Source organism: Artemia franciscana, chromosome 16 (assembly GCF_032884065.1).
Source record: "Artemia franciscana chromosome 16, ASM3288406v1, whole genome shotgun sequence".
NCBI lineage: Eukaryota > Metazoa > Arthropoda > Branchiopoda > Anostraca > Artemiidae > Artemia > Artemia franciscana.
Window position 1 is genome coordinate 3,365,305 of NC_088878.1, and position 19,828 is coordinate 3,385,132.

Here is a 19,828-nt window from a genome sequence, read left to right on the forward strand (position 1 = left end):
TTCCAAAATACTGACAAAAAAAAACCACTATAAAAATCAAGGTGACTGGAAAGATATTGAAAATGAACTGAATGTGTAATGTATAATTATTTAGTGTTTAATATACTAATTACAGGAAACATCAACAATTAAGGTTTACAGATTCTATTTAGCGACAATTTTTTATTTTGGTTTACGGTTAGAACGGAACTCTAGTCGAACTCCTATGGGCAGTAATTTGTGTCCTTTTTGGTTTAACTCTAGCACTCATTTTAATTTTTAATCGTTTAGGATTTAATTATTTGTATATAGCAGTACCCATTTCTTTTATGTTTGGTATAATTATTTATTTTTATTTCTCTTCATTTTCAGTCAATTATGCATAGACAGTAATGTTTGATCGTTTCACATTTAGATCATTGAAGGATTTTATTTTCTGTCCGTCTGTTTCAAATGGCTCTTTAATTTTCGATTACTTAACTCACTAGCCTAATTGTATAATGTACATTCCCAGATTGCTATGAAATCACGATCTTGTATCAGACTTAGCGGACATCTGCCATGCTTGGGATACTTATGTCATGCTTGGCACAGATCATTCACTCTTAGTACTGTTCTCACAGTTCCGCTATGCTTGGCACACTTCTGCCATGCTTGGTACTAGCCACCTGAGGTATATGATTTCTGAGAGTGAAAAACCTCTCAAACATTCATCCTTTTTATGGCACTTGGTATTAACCAAGTGACATATAGCAGTCGCCAATTCTGTCGGTCTGTCTGTCTGTCGGTCTGTCCCGGTTTTGCTACTTTAGGCACTTCCAGGTAAGCTAGGACGATGAAATTTGGCAAGCGTATCAGGGACCGCACCAGATTAAATTAGAAATAGTCGTTTTCCCGATTTGACCATCTGGGGGGGAGTGGGGGCCCGGTTAATTCGCAAAAAATAGAAAAAATGAAGTATTTTTAACTTATCAGCGGGTATTTGGATCTTAATGAAATTTCATGTTTAGAATGATATTGTGTCTTAGAGCTCTTATTTTAAATCCTGACCGGATCTGATGACATTGGGGGGAGTCGGAGGGGGAAAACCTAAAGTCCCGGTTTTGCTACTTTAGGCACTTCCAGGTAAGCTAGGACGATGAAATTTGGCAAGCGTATCAGGGACCGGACCAGATTAAATTATAAATAGTCGTTTTCCCGATTTGACCATCTGGGGGGGGGGGGAGTAGGGGCCGGTTAATTCGGAAAAATAGAAAAAATGAAGTATTTTTAACTTATGAGCGGGTGATTGGATCTTAATGAAATTTGATGTTTGGAATGATATTGTGTCCCAGAGCTCTTATTTTAAATCCCGACTGGGTCTGATGACATTGGGGGGAGTTGGAGGGGGGAAACCTAAAATCTTGGAAAACACTTAGAGTAGAGGGATCGGGATGAAACTTGATGGGAAAAATAAGCGCAAGTCCTAGATACATGATTGACATAATCGGAACTTATTTGTTCTCTTTGGGGTAGTTGGGGGGGGGGAGTAAGTCTTAAAAATTAGAAAAATGAGGTATTTTCAACTTGCGAACGGGTGATCGGATCTCAATGAAATTTGATGTTTAGAAGGATATCGTGTCTTAGAGCTCTTATTTTAAATCCCGACCAGATCTTGTGATGGGGGCGGGGAGTTGGGAGGGGGAACCTAAAACTTGGAAAACACTTAGAGTGGAGGGATCGGGATGAAACATGGTGGGAAAAATAAACACAAGTCCTAGATAGATGATTGACATAAACGGAACGGATCCGCTCTCTTTTGGGTAGTTGGGGGGGGGGGGTTAATTCTGAAAAATTAGAAAAAATGAGGTATTTTTAACTTACGAACGGGTGATTGGATCTCCATGAAATTTGATTTTTAGAAGTATATCGTGGCTCAAAGCTCTTATTTTAAATCCTGACCGGATCTGGTGACATTGGGGGAAGTTTGGGGTGGGGAGACCTAAAATGATGGGAAACGCTTAGATTGGAGGGATTGGGATGAAACTTGGTTGGAAAAATAAGCAAAAGTTTTGCATACGTAATTTACATAATTGGAACGGATCCGCTCAATTGCGGGGGGGGGGGGGTAATTCTGAAAAATAAGAAAAATAACGTATTTTTAACTTACGAAGGAGTGATCGGATCTTCATGAAACTTCATATTTAGAAGGACCTCGTAACTCTGATATCTTATTTTAAATCTCAACCGGATCAAACGTAATTGGGGGGGGCAGTTGGGGGGACCGGAAATCTTAGAAAATACTTAAAGCGGTGAGATCAGGATGAAACTGGATGGGAAGAATAGAAACCTGTCTAAGATACGTGACTGACATAACTGGACCGGATCTGCTCTCTTTGGTGGAATTGGGAGGGGGGAGGTAATTTTGAAAATTGAGGTATTTGTAACTTACGAAAGGGTGACCAGATCTTAATGAAATTTGATATTTAGAAGGATCTTGTGCTATAAAGCTTAACTTTAGGTTCTGACCTTCTCACAAGTGCCAAATGAGCTCTTGGCTCTTGGCTCTTCCGACCTCGTACCATATGAGCTCTCGGCTCTTCCGACCTCGTCCAAATGAGCTCTTGGCTCTTCCGACCTCGTACCATATGAGCTCTCGGCTCTTCCGACCTCGTCACAAGTGCCATATGAGCTCTTAGCTCTTGTTCTTTGGGTAGTTTACTTTTGCATGTGCGGACTGTTTGTTTTCGTTGTTGTATTTTAATGGGGGCAGATACGATGGACAAGGGTTTTTAAATTCCTTTTGGGAAATCCCAAACTTTTTACTGTTATCGCTTTTCTTCTATTTCAATAAAAATTCTTTTTTATGTGCTTTAACCCGTATGCGCCTGAGAGGCTATATTTCTTCCAAAATAAGTTCATTAGTACGGGTATGCATTAAGTTTTTCGTTTTACACAAACTTTTCCTCTTGTTATCTTCCCAATAAATTAGTTTTATTTCCATCAATTCTGTTTATGTGCTACTTTTTCATAGTAAATTTATGATGGAATGGCGGATTAGTCTTCTTAGTTATTTAGCAGGATGAGATTGAGGAGCACAAAAACACAAACGTACGCAAACACAGGAACAAGTCTACACACACACATCAAATTACCAATTACGCACTTATTGTTTGATGCAAGCTGTGCTAGAGTTTTGTTCGCAGGAATTCTTCAATTCAATTCAATCATATATATTTAAATAAAAACACATAATTCCATGTACATAATCTGCCAGGAAAGCACAAAAGTGCTTGACTAGGGCAGAAACTTAACTAAAGAATAATTAAACAATCAACTAACAGAAACAACGAATCAACTGGATTTATCAAAAAAGAAAAAAAAGAGAAAAAAGGGGAGTGACGAAGAGAAAGAAAAGAAAAAAAAGAAAATAAAAGAAAAGATCGAAAAGAGGAGGACCGCATGATATTCAAATCTAAACAGTATTTCTGGAACGACCCTTCACTGCTCGCTTGAAGGTAGTAAGGTTATTTGAGTTCCGGATTTCCAAGGGGATTGAATTCCAGATAGCTGGTGCATATCCGTAGAAAGTCCTTTGCGAAAGCCAAGTTGGGTATCGCACAGAAGATTCTACTCCTGGAGGTAATCATACATTCTTTCATGGACTACTTTCTCATAAATCTTCGAAAAAAAGGTAAAATAGAAATGGATCGGTAATTACTCGGTTCATTTTTTGACTTCCCTTTGTGAAGGGGTAGCACTCAGGCTAATTTAAGTCTTTCTGGAAAAGTTCCCTCTTCAAGTGATAAATTAATCAGATGAGTCAAAATAGAAATAACAATTGTTTTTGTTGCTTTAACGATACTTCATCTACTCCACAGGATTGTTATTTCATACACATAATTATTTCATTTATTTCATTTTCATCATAATTTGTAAAAAGGAATTCAGAAGTAACATGACGAGGTTTAAGTTTGGGGACTGGTGGACTTCGAGAACTGAAGATTAAAAGAAAATAGCCAGGTGGGTGTTTCACCCACCTGGCTAACTGCTTGCAATTCTCAATACCCAAGGGTTCTCCCAATAGCCAAACAATTTTCATTTCCAAACGGACTCGGTCTCGGTTGAGGTTTGGGAGAGTTCACGCTTTACATTTCAAAACAGACACCCATCTCGAAAATAAAAGATTTGTCTACTTTTCGTACAAGTTCTACCATTTGCATTCAATGCACATCGAATCAAAATCTCTGAGCGAAAAAATATAGGATTACCCTTTAAATTGATGTGCAAAAGAAAACACTATTTTTAGCTCAGCAGTGGGTATATTTTCTTTTACATAACCTGTTCATTTAAATTAATCTCCGTAGAATCTAACGTGCTTTTGCTAAACAAACATCTTTTGTTTTTTTCTCCCACTTGTTTATGTTTTTGTCAAGTCTCATAAACGAGTTTGCTATCGAATAGATACTAGCAGTGGCGTTATTAAGATTCTTAGAATCTGTTTCAGAAATTGGGCGGGAACAAAAAAGACCATTAGCCTTAACTACTGGCTATAAAAAGTCGTTGTCGATTCAGCTCTTACCCCAAGTGTAGGCTATTGTTCCGTTTGGCCCGGGTGCAGTTCATTTTTTTAAGTTTCTACGTATTTGTTGGCTTATTTAATGATTTTCAAGCAGAAAAGGGGTCATTGAATTATATTTAGCGAATATATTACCCCTTCTATCCCCCCACAAAAAAAAATAATAATAAAAAGCAAACAAATACATAAACATTATTCAGGCCTCACTCCAGGTCAGTTGACTGAGAAAAAAAAGGAACGGTTTTTATTAAAAAGCTGGGGAAAAATGAAAATAAGAATTATTTGGCGTTATTGTAAAAAAAGGAAGACTGTCAAGTAAGTTTTGAGATCATTTCGTAACCGAAATGTTCATTTCATAATTTCCCCAAAAAAACTGTCATAATTTGAAAATTTCACAGGCTAGATAGAAATACAGATCTGAAGGTTTTCTTGCGTTTTTTTTTTTTTTTTTTTTTTTTTTTTTTTTTTTTTTTTTTTTCAAGGAATTAATATATGAAGATTTCATTTCATGGTAAAGAATTTTGCTTGGTACGTTGCTTAACACGTAGCTGAAAATGATGAATTTTTATTGCTATACAGCAAAAAAAAACCGGCAATGTGAACCCTAAAGTCCAAGGAAAGTTTTAGTCTGGGGATCAAGGTCGTACCCAGGAAGGGGAGGGGTGTTTACAGGGTTTAACACCCCCCCCCCACCAAAATTTGTTTCTGACTTGTGAAAACTAACAAAAATGCATATTAACAAATTTTGATTCATTTACCAATGTTTTTTCTAGTGCACATCAGGTTAATGAAACCCGATTGAATGTTTAAAACATAATGAAATTAGTTCTTGGAGATACCAGTTTTTTTTTTTAAACTACAATGATAAAAGAGAGACTGTTTAACAATATTTGTATGTTTTCTATAAAGTGCAAGTGAAGCTCATTTTTACAGAATTAAATTTTTTTGTAATATCTGTTCGTCGTCCTTGGTTGTGGTACGAGAGAGGTGCAAGGAAGCATTTTGAGAAATGAAAACCTCCTGGAAAGGTGTAAAGAGGGAGGCATTGAATAGATTGGGATGGAGGAAGAGCGTGCGTAGTTATGTTGACCTTAGGCGGCTTGGTGCAGCAGCGAGTTGTTAGTAGTAGTAGTGGTATACTTTATATTATTCATTTTAATCTGTGGTCGTGTTATGATACGTCTGTTCATCCTTAACAGCATCTGTTATCTTTGTGTTTGATCATTCATTTTAATTTCTCTTTGCTTTGGGTTTCATTAATTCAATTATAGCAATTTATGCTCGTTTCATGCCTAAATTAAGCATTATGTGATTTCTTTTAATGCTCATTTTAAATTTCAAAATTGTTCTCACCTTTGTTTTAATTATTGTTATTTTTAGTTAATAATTTCAAAAGTAATAAATATTTCAAGTGAAATTAGAAAATCTATAGATTCTGGAAGGAAGGAGGGGTAAAAAAAAAATGCCAGAATAATTTCCTGTCCTTTTGAGTAACAGGGCCGGATAAAGGGCAGTTGGGCCCAACAGGCCCTATATTTGAAAGGGCCTCGCGTTACCATCAAAATGAACAAAAAAATTGTTCGAAATATAAAGAAAATTGCTTTTGACAATAATGGAAAATCATAAATTATTCAAATAAGTAAAAATATCTTTATTTTAAGTTCGCATTGCTGAATGATATTTATTTATGTATTCATAATTTGAAAAATATATATATATATATATATATATATATATATATATATATATACTCAGTCTCAATTCTGTTTAAAATATTTAATAAATAGAGAGGGCCTCGCAAAAAATCCAATCATCGGGCCCCACACCTATTTCATCCGGGTCTGTTTGAGTTATATCCGTTACTAAAATTTTCAAAAAAAAAACAACAACAGAAATGATGGAGCAAAAAATGCTCTTGCCGGCACCTGTTAGGTACACGCGTCCTCTTTGCTCCTTCATCAAAATGAGCATAAATTTCGATCAGTTCTGCTTGTGCAAGCTTGTGAGTCACTGCTACAAGAGGCGGATTGGATAAATACTTTCATTTTTAAATTTGGATAATAGTTTGCTTATGCAAATTTAAACAATTGAAGCATTGTTGTGAATTTCATTAAGGTGAGAGCAACGGGAAAATGTTCATTTGCTTTTATGCGTAGGCATATTTTAAAGTTTTGTTATAGGCTGATTGTAGTTTATGTAAATTAGGCCTATTAAAATTTAGTTTCGAGTGCTCAAGATGGGAAGAGTGATATACAAATATTATTTAAGTCTCAAAAATCTTCAAGGTAAATCATAGGGCATTTTTTGTCGAAATTTTTGTAGACAAGGAATAAAAAGATATAAATAAAAAGCCTAGAATTGCGGCTGTTGAGAAGGAAACATGTTAAAAAACAATTCTTGCTTCATAATACAGCCAGAATAATTGTAGAAAGAACTTGTGGAAAAACTGTCTGCCTGTGATAGCAATAGAGTTTTTGAATAGAAATTAACTGAAAAAAACAAATTTTTTAATTGAAAGTTTGAATTTTTCTCTCAACTTTACTTCTTGAAACAGTAAAAAACTTGGTCAATGTTGGTATTACCGGAACAATTGTTTGGGGTCATGAAACTATTGTTAATAGATGCATTTTGACTTCTTGAACATCTTTTCTCTCTTGCAAAACTACTGCAAACTCACCGCTATGGAGTTATTCCTGCCCAAAAATTCTTGTATTTATACATATAGAATTCCAATCATTTCCGTTTTTGTTGATCGGATATATGAAATCGCGAATCTGTAATAGTTTAGAAACAAAGTTGGGCTATATATTTGCACATTAGGGGGTGGGAGTAAAGCATAGCATATATTAAATACGTAAACTAACCATTGCTCTATTTAATATATGATATGCTTTACCCCCCCCCCACTCTCTAATGTGCAAATATGTAATAACTCCATAACGGTGAGTTTGCGGTAGTTTTTTAAGAGAGAAAAGATGTTCAAAAAGTCAAAATGCATCTATTAACAATAGTTTCATGACCCCAAACAATTGTTCCGGTAATACCAACATTGACCAGAAACTTTGGCGTAAAGAGCGGGGCGTTAGGGGAGGGAAAATCCCCTTTAATATACGGAGTAATTTCTGCTAGTTTCAAATTTTAATGCCGCTCCTTACTTTCAGTTAAAAAACTTGTTTTATTTCCGGTAATTTCCGAACGTTTTTGAATTAATATATTTTTTGATTTTGGCTGTCCGCACATGAATAATCAAAACGAAATTTGCATATTATTTTTTTTTTAGCTAAATGGCTTTCTCTTAGTTTTGATCGGAAGATCTTGAGAAAAAAGGGGGTAGGGGAGGAGGTCTAGTTGCCCTCCAATCTTTTTGTTACTTAAAAAGGCAACTAGAACTTTTAATTTTATACGAACGTTTTTATTGGTAGAAAATATACGTAAACTACGAATTAATTTACGTAACAAACTTCTATATTTGTATATTTTTATTATGTATATGAGGGGGCTTGCCCCCTCATTAATACCTCGCTCTTTACACTAAAGCTTAAATTTTGTCCCAATTCTGTAAGAATGACCCCTGAATCACAAAGGCCGTAGAATAAACAGTTGAAATTACTAAAACTACTTCATCGTAAAGAACGAAGTATGTAGGAGGAGATGAGCCCCACATAAGCGTAATAATTTCTGTTCGTATTAAGTTTTAATGCTGCTCCTTACTTTTAGTTGAAAAAACTTTTCCATCTTTATTTTTTATTTTTTTTTTTAAATAGTGCTAGAATATCCTTGCTCCCTTCATGGAAATTATCTTCTCCCATGACAAATTCCTCCATATAAAAATCCTCCCACGTAATCCCCTCCCCTCGACCCCCCTCCCCAACCAAAAAAATCCCCCTGAAAACGTCTGTACACTTCCCAATAACCATTACTATACCTAAACACTGGTCAAATTTTGTAACTAGCAGCCCCTCCCCCTTGGACAGTGAGGGAGTAAGTCATCCTCAAAGACATTGTTATTAGGTTTTTTGACTATGGTGAACAAAATGGCTATCTCAAAATTTTTATCCGTTCACTTTGGAAAAAAATGAGCGCGGGAGGGGGCTAGGTGCCCTTCAGTTTTTTGGTCACTTAAAAAGGGCACTAGAACTTTTAATTTTCGTTAGAATGAGCCCTCTCGCGACATTCTAGCACCACTGCGTCGATACGATTACCCCTGGGGAAAAAAAACAACAACAAACAAATAAACTCGCACCCGTGATCGGTCTCCTGGCAAAGAATACGAAATTCCACATTTTTGTAGATAGGAGCTTGAAACTTCTACAGTAGGGTTTGCTGATACGCTGAATGCGATGATGTGATTTTCATTAAGATTCTATGACTTTTAGGGGGTGTTTCTCCCTATCTTGAAAACAAGGCAAATTTTCTCTGGCTCGTAACTTTTGATGGGTACGACTAAATTTGATTAAACTTATATATTTAAAATCATCATAAAAATCCAATTCTTTTGATGCATCTATTAGTATCAAAATTCCGTTTTTTAGAGTTTCGTTTACTATTGAGCCGGGTCGCTCCTTACTACTTAAAGTAAGAATTTCGTTGTTTTAGTATTTTATTTTATTTTTATATAATATAGGGCTTGGGCCAGATAAAGGGCGATTGGGTCCAATTTGGTCCCGTATTTGAAACGGCCCCGTATTACCATCAAAATGAAAGTAAAAATGATTTTGAAATTTAAAGCAAATTGGTTTTTACGATAAGGTATAGAGGTACAAACGTATTATACGAGGAACAATCGAGAAATTACCTGGTTTTCACCCCGGTTATTTTGCAATGTATAGTGATAGATGTAACCGGTTTAAACAGAGTCTGGAGAATTAGCAATAGTTCGAGTAGCGTGGAGGTATCAAACTCTGCCGGTTAATAAATATATAAGAAATGCTAGAAATAACCCGTACCTAATACTTGAGATAAAGTTAACACAACACAAGAGTTAAAAAAAAGAGCAAAGGTTTTATTTTTAAAAGAAGTTTGGGTTTTGGTTTTTAAGTCTCGTTTTAAACAGATAATTAAGAAAATCAAAAAGTTTTATAACTTGTAATATAAGTACAATCTTGCTTAGTCTTCGTACTGAAATAAGAAGTTTAAGATATTAAAATAAACTAACTACTAACTAATATGTGAGCGAACAAAATGTTCCAAGGTATTTAAATTTTATCAGCGAGACTCATGTCATGCTGTGGAAAGTAGTAACTTAACATTGTGAGATAGAAAAGGAACAATTTATTCTACTCACATCTAAGCAAAGCTACCACACTCGCCAAGTACCAACACCGACTAACTCTCTCCAAAATCCTCCTGTCCTTCTATATAAAACTCCTGTTTTTCAAATCGCACATATTATTTAGCAAGAATCAACTCGTACAAACAAACACTTCCAAGGCTATACCAAGAAGAGATTAAACCCCTGGTAAACAAGAGATTAAACCCCTGGCAAACAATAACAAGATTCTTACAACTCCGCTCCTTCCTATTAAGCTTGCGTCCAAAGAGAAGAAGAGAAAAATAAAAAAAAAATAATAATAATTGATTGTTAGACAAATTTTTATTTTATTTTATTTATTTATTTTAGAGATCCTTCTATAACCAATGGTAAAAAAAAATTAAATATTACTGCTATTTCACTTAACCTGTCGTATAAATCACAACAAGTTATATAATCGCAATTAATAAACGTTTAAATAAATATCACTAATATACATGTAAATTAAATGACATAAAATCCAAACATAATATAATTTGAGAGGCTAAGTTATCATAGCAGTTGAACAGTTTAAAAAAAAATTCTATATATGAAGGGTCTCTTGTGTAAATTTTATCAACTCTTCGGCTTCAATATCATCATTATTGGTTAACTAAACTAAGAACAATTGATTGCAGCTCCCTTATGACAGCCATATGTGCCTTTATAGCATTTTTAAGGGATTTTGAATCTTTCTTACAAGAATAAACAATTCTTAATTGATAGCCTGAAAGAGTCTAAAGCTAACAGTTATTATTACCTGAAGTGGAAGCGATTTTGTATTTTTCATTACACAAAAAGAGCCTAAACTACTAACAAATTTATTCAATTGTCGTGATCAGTTTAAGGGCAAATTTGATGCTCTTACAGCAAGCAATTTATACCAAATTTGTTTTAGTCTCCAGCTTAGAAAACCTACAAATGTAAATAAGGCGATAATAACCAAAGTCATGATTGAAATGCCAGTGGCAACAATTTTCTTTTCTCTAGTCTTATTAGAAATATCTCTGCTCAATTCATTTAATTCTGATATTGGAATACTAAAAGAACTAATCCCTTCCTTCCATTTAAAATTTGGAACTACTGAATTTTCAAAATCTATAAAAGTCTTTACTAAATCTGAACTGTGTCCTAAAATCTCAAAAATAACACTATGGAAGTCCATTGTTAAATTTGGGAGATTGGCGGACATATTATATAAATTATAACTAAAGAATTCTTCATTTATTCTAAAGTATTCAGAGGTAACTGAGCATTCATCTGGAATATTTACTATTAAGGAGTTATTTATGTTTAATCTATACGAAAATGTTTTATTATATTGATTCCCTTTCAAGCATCTAATAGAAATAGGATTATTCGCTCCCCCTCCGGCAAAATAAAATTGACTATCTGACAGAGAATGAATAAAAAGTGAATCTAAAGTTTTTAAATTACGCTTACAAACTAAATTTTCCAAGTCTGTTTTATTAAAAAATACAGAAAATGCACAGGAGTTGGATGACGGAAATTTATGTATGACAAAGCGTCTTTTACAAACAATTTTTGACTTTACATAAAAACAGGATGACATGAAACCTTCGTCTAATATTATATAGCTTGATTCATCTCCTCCTATCCCAATGTAAGGTTCTCCATTGGTAATTACTGAATATATTTGCTTACCGCTAGCAGTAAAGGAATCCCTTATAGCAACAGGAGCCTCAAAAGTCTTATAAAGTTGAAAGGAATCTAGAATTTTGGAAAGCGGAAAGTCGCAAACAAACAAAACATTAATCAAATCAAATTCTAAACTACATTCCACATGCTTTAAAGTTTCAATGATCAACCCGCTTCTAAAATCGTCAATAGCCAACTCAAACCCTTTAGGTAGGCTTTGCTGAACAAACTTCAAGTATGATATAAGCTTAACTGGGGAAATAACGCTAACAGGGAAATTACCATTTAACACTTGAATCAGACCTTTGGACAATTGTTCCAAGTGAAAACGAAAACTTTGTAATTTATTTAAAATATTAGAAGTTAATTTCTCTACTGCATTATGTATTTGGGCAAAGTTTACAACTAAAGAAGAAGTTATTTTCAAGGCATTATCAGACAATTCAGATTCGAAGGTTTTAAACGATTGGCTTACTTGGTCTAAAGTTTCGTTACGCAATTTATTAAGAGAAATTTCTAATTCTGAGATTACCGACGCTGATACAGAAATGAATTTAGTAACCTTTTCTTGGTCATTACTTAATTCTTCTAATTTGTCAGATAATTTTTCCACAGTGCTTGTAGAACTTAAACCAAATAGAACTTCACCGATCTGCCCCACTATAGGTAAAATGGCCCTTTTCTTACTAGGATTAATAATATTAAACTCAAATTCTTCTATGATGTTAGAAATAAGGTCAAGTTCAGAAAACAGTATTTTTTTCTTAATTTCCAAGAGTTCCTGGAACTGATCAATAATTAGATTTGCATTATTCAATAAATTATGGTGACCATTTGTCCTTGAGGCTATTATACCTTTAAGAGTTTCCACATCTTTATCAAGGTTAACATTTTCAAAATTTAATCCCTTTTCTCTAAGAATACTCAACATATCTCCCACCTGAACTTTAAGCAGCAAAGCCGTGTTTTTAAGCTTTTCTACGCTAAGAAAGAAAATGAGTTTGTGGTTTCCACTCGATCCAGTTCCAAGTTCGCTCAGATATTGGAAGCCTATGCCTCTTCGAACAAAAGATTGTTGGCCATCTAATGATAAAGTCGATTGCTTAGCCGACATTCCGAAATCAAGGAATACACTAATTATTAGTATAAATTTCATCGTAAAATAATTCATCTGAAAAAAATCACGTTTAAATGCTAAAGACCTTCAGCTTAAAATAAAGACTGACACTAGTTTAATAGCGTTATAGATAGAATAAACCAGGTACTTTACTCTTAGAAGGTAATTGTATAATTAGGCTACTAGTATTGCAGGAATGGCTACATCATATAAAAAATATATATATAAGCCATCGATGCTTATTTTGAAATTTGTAGATTGAGAATTCAACCATCTAATGATTTTAGGGTCCCAAATTGTTGACCTTAAAACATGACACATTTATACTTTCCCTTTCAATTACACGTTTTTAGCTACTTTAATTTTCTTAAGGAATAAAAGGGATTTTCTTCGCGTTTTGCTTTAATTTGATCTACCTTTATTTTAACCTTTGAAGTCGGGGATGACAACATAATTTCACTTTCTTTAACTGTAGGAATAATTTTAGAACATTCACCTTCAGAGAATGTGGGCTCTCCTGTTATACGTGAAACTTCAGCACTAGGAATACTTGAAAAGACATTAGTGTTTTCTGTTTCTATAACATTTTCAGGCTCAATTAAATTATTTTGTGTTTCATCAATTATCGTACTTTTGTGCATATCGACGCTTTGAGATAAACGAAAAGAGTCCTCTTCAGTAAGAGAAGGGGCTTTTTGGGATTTTGCAATATCTGAACTAAGAAGGGGTAAGTTATCATTTAGTATAACATGAGTGCTTGGTTCGCAAGACCTAAGGTCATATGGTCTATTTACTGTTTCCTCTAGGGAGCAAACATCACAATTAGGGTTCACTTCATCATTTTTTTCTTTATACTGGTTAATCTCTTTCTGGTAATTCTTGGAAAATTGAGGATTATGTTTCAAAAAAATTTCATGGTTGACTTTTTTAAGGAGCCTAGCATTTGAGGTTCTTTTTCTTAATTCACCTGGATTTAAAGAAGCCAAATAGAAAACATTTTTATGCACTTCGGATAATACCACATACGGCCCACGAAAAGAATAATTGGTCGATTTCCTACCAACTGACGTTGTGTCACGGCAATATACAATATCTCCAGAGGCAATTAATGTCTCTTTTGAATCTTTATTATACTGAATCGCCTGTTTGGACCTTTGAATTTTAATCTCATTTAAACAAGTTTGGTGAATTTCACAGATATTTTGTATTAATCGTGTTACATATGAATCATAGCCATCAAAATAATTTAAGTTTGTCGGTTTATTGAATTGTAAATCTGCTAAGGATTTTCCACTGAATCCATGCACAATAGTAAAGCTAGAAAATTTTCGAACAGTATTTAGAGAAGAGTTCATACTTAACATTATAAGGGGAATCTTTTCATCCCAATCCACCTGAGTTAATTTACCACAAGAATGAGACAGAATTTTCTTCAATATTTTAACTTTATTCTCGCTAGCTCCATTGCACTGTGGATTATAGGGGCTACTATAAATTTTCTTACAATTAATTTCGGAAAACATCTTCTTTATTTCTATATTGTCAAAATTTGAACCATGATCAGTTAAAACAGCCTCAGGCAGACCATAATAAGCAATAATATTTTCCCAAAGAAATTTTATAGTGTTTTCTGCATTCATAGCGGGTATACACTTTAATACTACTAGACTACTAAAAAGATCCACTCCAACTAGAACGTATCGATTCCCAGAGCTTGTAATCGGAAAGGGACCAGCACCGTCTAGTGCCCAGACCAAAAATGGCATTTCGGGAACAATATTTTTCCCAAGTGGTGGTTTGATTTTTTTCGTATTAGCTCGGTTACAAAGATCGCAATTATTAACAAATTCCTTAATTGTAGAGGCCATATTTTCAAAAATGCAAAATTTTCTGACTTTCCACAAAGTCCGCTCAAAACTTGCATGAATACCTAAAGCTAAATGCTCATGGAAAAGTTTTAATATACCTGGAATCATTCTCTTAGGTAAAACTACTTGAATGTTTAATTCTGTGCGCACATTTTGATTCAACCTAAAAGAACCACTCGAAATATATTCTATTCTATATAAAACTCCGTTCATTAACACAAGTTCATTAGCAATGGGAATAAACCATGGGGCTATATTCTTCAATAAGATACTCCTCTCTTCTTGAGGGAGATCAATAAAGTGGAGAACTTTTCGTCTCTCACTAATAGAGCGCTCATCCGGATGCCAAGGTTCTTTTTCAGGGCCCTCCGAACCTTTAGACACCAGATCGGGACCTATGCCCGTTGCAGCAGGGTTTTCAACTCTGGAGCTCCTTAATTTATTCAATATATCAACAATAATTTTAATATCAGGATCCTGTAGTTGCCCCCTGATTAATTCCTCGTCAGCCAACCCTAAATAGTCAACTTTGTGACCACTAAAAATCCCTGCTGCTAAAAATTCTGCTTCATCATCAATAAAAGATAGGGTTTCGCTGTTGCTAACTATTTCCTTACTTGGCCTTGAAATAATATCTGCGATCATTTTTGTCCCTGGAATATGTTTATAAGTATACAATGGACTATCCATTAATAAGGAGATACGGTACATTTTACTTGATAAGTCTCTGTGTTTTCTTAAATACTCGAGATTTTTAGCGTCAATAAAAATATTGCACTTTCTTCCCCATATATAATATTGAATTTGCGAGCTTTTCAAGGTCTCATAAAGACCATACAGTTCTCGCACAATCGAAGGTTGTTTAGAAAAAGACTTGGAAAAAACACGGCTGAAGGAACAGACAATTCCCATTCTCCCATCGGCCTTTTCCTGACATAAAATTGCCCCTACACCGTTTTCCGACGAATCCACAAATAGATTAAAATCTTTCTCCAAATCAGCCATGTGAACAACGATTTCACTGTCCTTTTTAGTAATTTGTCCCACTAAGTATAACCAAGCAAATTCTTGCTCTTCTCCCCATTTCCACTCTGTGTTTTTCTTTAATAGCTTAGTCAAAGGGGCGATTAAATCATGAAAATTGAAATAAAAACATCTGTAATAGTTAAATAAGCCAAGTTGAGACCTAAGCTCCGAAATATTTTCTGGTCTTTCAAGTTTCTCAATTGCATCTAACTTTGATATCTGGGGTTGAATTTTGTCTTTAGATACTATAAACCCCAAAACTGGTATAGAACCCTTAAACAATAGCGTTTTTGAAGTAGACAATTTGATATTAAACTGTTTAAGACGAGCAAAGAACCTTTTTAAATGTTCTAAGTGGTCTTTGGGATTAGGGCTTTCTGTTTTAAGATAAATATCATCAAAGAAATTGAAAACGAATGATCTAAATTCTGCTGGAAACAGCTTATCCATGAAACTAGCAAAGGCCTTAGGACCAAAAACACTCCCTTGGGGTATTCTTGTGTAACAATGACTTCTTCCTGTTAGTGGAGACAAGAACGAAAAGAATTTTTGATAATTTTCGTCAATAGATATTTGGAAAAATCCACTACGCATATCAAACTCACTGTAAAATTTTCCTTTGGATAAATTCTGTAAAATGTCTGTAGTTCTGGGTATTAGAAAAGCTGTATCTTTCATTTTAGTGTTGCAAGTACGTAGATCAATCAAAAATCTCGTGTTTTCTTTACTAAGTTGTTCGTTTTTATTTGCGCTATGCTTACGAATCAAGAATACCGGGGAAGGAAATTGAGAAGATTCCTCTTTAATAATTCCAGATTGCAGCATTGCCTGGATGTGCTCTTCTAAAACAAGAGCCATCTGGTAAGGAATTCTAAATTGTTTAGGAGGTTTAAACTCTGTGTCAATTGGTATATCTGGCTTAAAAATCATTAGATCATTTTTGCCTACATCATAGGGGTGACGAGAAAAACAGGATTTGCTATTCAAAAGTAAAGCTTCCAGTTCAAGCTGTACTACATTAGGTACAGAAGAAAAATCAAACTGTGATAAATATTCTTTGCTATCCCATTCTACTTCCTTCTCTTCAATCATTGAACCATTACATTCCAAGGATTTTGAAAATGCTACTAGACTTTCCTTAGGAAAGCGCGAAAAACTTGCGATTTCGGTGTAATGTTTAAACTCAATCGGAATGCAGGAATCATTAAATATTAAAATTTTAGTTTTCTGATCATATACTGTGCTAACATAGTCATGTAAATAATTTTCATAACCTTCCAGAGGCGTAACAATTAAATTGTCACCATCTTCGATCTTGATTTCGTCCCCATAAATTAATTTACAGTCTACATTTTTAAAAGTTCCAGGATCGATAGTAACATCTGTTCTAACCACCATGCTGCCGAATGCACAGGAGCTGTCAGAAATTTGTTCTTTCTGAGGGGCATATCCAAATTCTAGTTTTCTTTTGCGAAAATGTAAAGAGCAGTCTAAACGTTCCATAAGGAAAAAACCTAAAATAACTGAAAAAGGCAAATTTTCAACAATGATGAAATCCCAAAATAAACTCACTTTTTTATTACTACCTGGAATTATAACGAATAATTTTGCTACACCCTGCACTGGTAAGAAATGTCCAGAGAGAGACTTAATAACAATCGTCGTAGGTCTTAAAGAGTTCTTATAATTTATAGGCAAAGAGTTAAAGAATTCATTTGATATGAGTGACTTCTCTGAACCACAGTCTAAAAAGGAGTTACATTCTACACCACAAATAATTATCTTGTTAAACAATGGGAATAGTTCAGAGGAATTTTTTTGAAAACTAACAAACGAAAGTTTTTGAAGAGATTTACTATTAATAGTTGCCAAAGAATACTCTTCTGAAGTCATTGGCTTATCTAGTTTCCCTGATTAGCATTTTCTTGCTCAATTGCTCTACGTCCCTTTAAAACTATTTCACAACTGTAAGTGTGATGTGTATCAGACTTGCACAAAACACAAAAAACACTTTTTCTTGAAACTTGCTGATTACTAGCGTCTATTGATGTGGATGCATTAGCGTTTGGAACGCCAAAATTACCACTATTATTCTGCATTGAATCATTATTGGAACCAAGTGGCATACTTTTTTGAAAATTTTGTCTAGGGTACCCTCTGTAGCTATACCCTCTGTTTCCCCTGTAATGCTGACCTGGAGACGGAAATCTTCCAGGATGTCCTCTCCTGAAATTCCCTCTATTTGAGGAACCGTTATACGACCCAGCATTGAAGTTTGAATAGTAATTTCCACGGCCCCTGTATTGATTGGGGTTATACCCGGACTGGAAGTTTCTGGGCCTAAAATTATTTCCTCTGGGTTCGAATATTGGACCCCGACTATCATGAATGGTAGAAAGAGTGGCAGCAGATAGGGAGGAAATTCCTGCCGTTATACCGTTAATTTCTTCGTATAGCTTAGCCCTTTTAAATGATTCACTTATATTCTCACAAGCCCCTCTTTCACGAATGAACCTACGAATGCCATCATGCAATCCTTGTTCAAATGCTTGTTGCTTCAAAATGTCAATTCCCAACAAGAGGTTTTCAGTGCCCGCGATTTGTTTAACCAAGGAAGCATATCCCTCGAATTCACCCGTAATTCTCATGAAAAATTTTACTATAGGTTCATTTGGCTCTTGTTTAATTGTCATTATATGTTGTAATTTTTCAGTGGGTGTTATTTTGTCGAGAAAAGCAGAACACAGAGACTCTTTCAAGCTAGCAAAATTTGTTGCGTCAACATATTTTTCAATATAAGTACTAAATGGTTCGTCCGACATTAAAGCTGCATACTTTTCGATCATAATTGACTCGCTAATTCCCATTAACCTACTGACTCTTTGGAGATCCTTTATCCATAGGGTAATTTGTGACGGTCTTACTAATCTTTTAATTGTAGAAAAAGGGTCAATAGTACTATAAGCTACATGTTGAAATACAGGAGGCTGGGGTAAACTAGAACCTCCTGGATCATTATTTTTAATTTCGACACTAGGTAAAGACATTTTTATAGACTTACCCGGAACTGAGTGAATAATCCTTAATGGAAACCACAAGAAGCAGTCTTACAATAAGTAGTCTTATTATATATATCTAAAAAAAAAGAACAAACGTGCAAATAAGCAAGCAATTATGCAAAAAAAAAAAAAAATTAATAGCTTGCGAAAAAGTAAAAAGAAGGTAATATATAGAAGAAAAGACAAGCATTATACCGTATATATAGAAGAAAAGACAAGCATTGTACCGTAGAAATAACAAAGATTCTGGTCTTGGACTTTTAAGCGAAGCGTAAATTTTTTTTTTTTAAATATTATATGGATTCTATAAATTTTATTAGGAGGAGGGTTTTATCTCCGTCGCTGCCACCATTTTGTAACCGGTTTAAACAGAGTCTGGAGAATTAGCAATAGTTCGAGTAGCGTGGAGGTATCAAACTCTGCCGGTTAATAAATATATAAGAAATGCTAGAAATAACCCGTACCTAATACTTGAGATAAAGTTAACACAACACAAGAGTTAAAAAAAAGAGCAAAGGTTTTATTTTTAAAAGAAGTTTGGGTTTTGGTTTTTAAGTCTCGTTTTAAACAGATAATTAAGAAAATCAAAAAGTTTTATAACTTGTAATATAAGTACAATCTTGCTTAGTCTTCGTACTGAAATAAGAAGTTTAAGATATTAAAATAAACTAACTACTAACTAATATGTGAGCGAACAAAATGTTCCAAGGTATTTAAATTTTATCAGCGAGACTCATGTCATGCTGTGGAAAGTAGTAACTTAACATTGTGAGATAGAAAAGGAACAATTTATTCTACTCACATCTAAGCAAAGCTACCACACTCGCCAAGTACCAACACCGACTAACTCTCTCCAAAATCCTCCTGTCCTTCTATATAAAACTCCTGTTTTTCAAATCGCACATATTATTTAGCAAGAATCAACTCGTACAAACAAACACTTCCAAGGCTATACCAAGAAGAGATTAAACCCCTGGTAAACAAGAGATTAAACCCCTGGCAAACAATAACAAGATTCTTACATAGAAAATAGTGTCTGACCATGGATAGCTACATTTTAATTAAATATTTAGTTGGTATTTTGGTTAGGTTAGAATAGGTTTGTTTAGGTTACGTATTTATAAATGCTATGCTTTACCCCCACCCTCCCCTAATGTGGAAGTATATAGTCCAAATTTGTTTCTAAATTATTATATTTTTATCTTACTTAGATATATTTCATTAGCAATAACCAAATTTCACTTCCCGAGTGTTTCTCTATAATACATAAGT

The 19,828-nt window shown here is 34.3% G+C and overlaps 2 protein-coding genes across 3 annotated transcripts in view; one reads left to right on the forward strand and one right to left on the reverse strand.

Moving 5' to 3' along the window:
• Positions 1 to 6,519: 6,519 nt before the first annotated feature.
• LOC136036908 (cadherin EGF LAG seven-pass G-type receptor 2-like) overlaps positions 6,520 to 19,828 on the forward strand; it is a 183,977-nt gene continuing 170,668 nt past the window's right edge. Inside the window, exon 1 of the mRNA XM_065719284.1 lies at positions 6,520 to 6,652. The gene's annotated coding sequence lies outside the window, so the exon portion shown is untranslated. The remainder of the gene's footprint in view (positions 6,653 to 19,828) is intronic.
• Positions 9,519 to 19,582, reverse strand: LOC136036906 (uncharacterized). 2 transcript variants are annotated; one of them, XM_065719280.1, is made up of 3 exons: positions 19,359 to 19,582; positions 18,559 to 18,632; positions 9,519 to 12,657 (listed from the first exon to the last, which is right to left on the reverse strand). In XM_065719280.1, exon 3 carries the CDS (start codon positions 12,655 to 12,657, stop codon positions 10,666 to 10,668), a length of 1,992 nt encoding a protein of 663 aa, XP_065575352.1. In that variant the 5' UTR covers positions 18,559 to 18,632; positions 19,359 to 19,582; the 3' UTR covers positions 9,519 to 10,665. The 2 variants fall into 2 exon arrangements, with proteins under 2 accessions (XP_065575352.1, XP_065575353.1); XM_065719281.1 differs by lacking the exon at positions 18,559 to 18,632.